The 1,605-nt window shown below is 59.1% G+C and overlaps 1 protein-coding gene across 1 annotated transcript; it reads left to right on the forward strand.

The window, feature by feature from the left end:
• Positions 1-527: 527 nt before the first annotated feature.
• Positions 528-1,605, forward strand: EAH_00066450 (hypothetical protein; the record flags this gene model as incomplete). Its single annotated transcript, XM_013396365.1, has 1 exon — positions 528-1,605. A coding segment is annotated over one exon (1,078 nt), but the record flags the coding sequence as incomplete, so codon positions are not given.

Below are 1,605 nucleotides of genomic sequence, written 5' to 3' on the forward strand. Positions count from 1 at the left end.
CTGCTGCTGCTGCTGCTGCTGCGCATGCAGCTCCCGCTGCCTGTAAGACAGCAGCAGTAGCAGCAGCAGAAGGAGCAGCAAGAGCTGCAGCAGCAAACGGATCTTTAGCTGCAGCATTTTTGTAAAGCGGGAAGTCTTAAAGCCAGGAGGCGCTTGCTAAGGCAGCAGCATCTTCTGCTGCAGCAGCAGCAGCAGCAGCAGCAGCATTAGCAGCTGCTGCTGCTGCCACTGCCAAATTGCACGGGGGCCCCAACGCTGCTGCAAGAAGCCTCATCAGCAGCAGCAGCAGAGTCCCTGCAGCAGAAGTAGCAGGAAATGAAGCAGCGGCTGCAGCAGCAGCAGCAACACCTCCCTCAGCTTGACGTAGCAGAGAGCCTTCCTAGCAGCAGCAGCAGCAACAACAACAGCAGCAGCAACAGCAGCAGCAACAGCAGCAGCACCAGCAGGGGAAGCCAGTATTGCGCGCTGTGTTCCACTAGAGCAGCAGCAGCAGCAGCTGCTGCTGCTGCTGCTGTGATAGCTCTCTAATGGGTACGCCTGCGGGAGGCAGCAACAGCAGCAGCAGCAGCAGCAACAAGGGACCCTCGAGCAGCAGCAGCAGCGGAAACAGCAGCAACAAAGAAGGCAGCAGCAAAGCCGTGTTCAGCCGCAACAACAAAAACAAACGCAGGGCTAGAGGGGGCAGCAACTGCAGCGGCAGCAGCAGCAGCAGCAGCAACAACAGCAGCAAGAGCAACGCTGTTCAAGACAGCACCACAGATGCTGTTGTGAGTGATGCGGCGCCCGATGTTGCTGCTGCTGCTGTAGAGGCAGAGCCTGCAGCACCACAAGCAGCAGCAGCAGATGCTGCTGTAGCTGCACCAGCAACAGTTGCTGCTGTAACAGCAGCAGGAGAAGATGCTGCCGCAGCACCTGTAGAAGCAGCAGCAGATGCCGTAGAAACAGCAGCAGCAGATGCTGCTGTAGGAGCAGCAGCAGATGCTGCTGTAGGAGCAGCAGCAGATGCCGCTGTAGGAGCAGCAGCAGATGCTGCTGTAGGAGCAGATGCTGCTGGAGCAGCTACAGCAGCAGATGCTGCTGTAGCCACAGCAGCAGCAGATGCTGCTGTAGCCACAGCAGCAGCAGATGCTGCTTTAGCAGCAGATGCTGCTCTAGCAACAGCAGATGCTTCTGAAGCAGCACCACTAGCAGATACTGCAGCAGCAGCAGCACCAGCAGCAGGAACAGCAGCTGCACCACCGACAGCAGCAAGCACAGCAGCAGAAGCAGCAGCCCCACCAACAGCACCAAGCACAGCAGCAGAAGCAGGAACAGCAACAGCAGCAGCAGCAACAGCAGCAGCAGCAGCAGATGGTACAGAGGCTGCAGCAAAGGACGGAGCTGCCGGCGGGTCTGTGCTGTCTTTTCTATCCCGTAGCAACAGCAGCAGCAGCAACAACAGCAGCAGCAGCAGGAGCAGCAGCAGACCGAAGCAGCAGCAGCAAGAGCAGCAGCCGCTGCTGTCGTCTGCTAGCCGCATGCTGCTGAGTATGGGGCGCCGCCTTGGCAGCGGCAGCATTGCTGCAGCGGAGAGTGCAGCAGCAGCAGCAGCAGCTGCTGCTGCTG

The sequence above is a fragment of the Eimeria acervulina genome, genomic scaffold, assembly GCF_000499425.1.
Source record: "Eimeria acervulina Houghton genomic scaffold, Eah_scaff2431, whole genome shotgun sequence".
NCBI classification, from domain to species: Eukaryota; Apicomplexa; class Conoidasida; order Eucoccidiorida; family Eimeriidae; genus Eimeria; species Eimeria acervulina.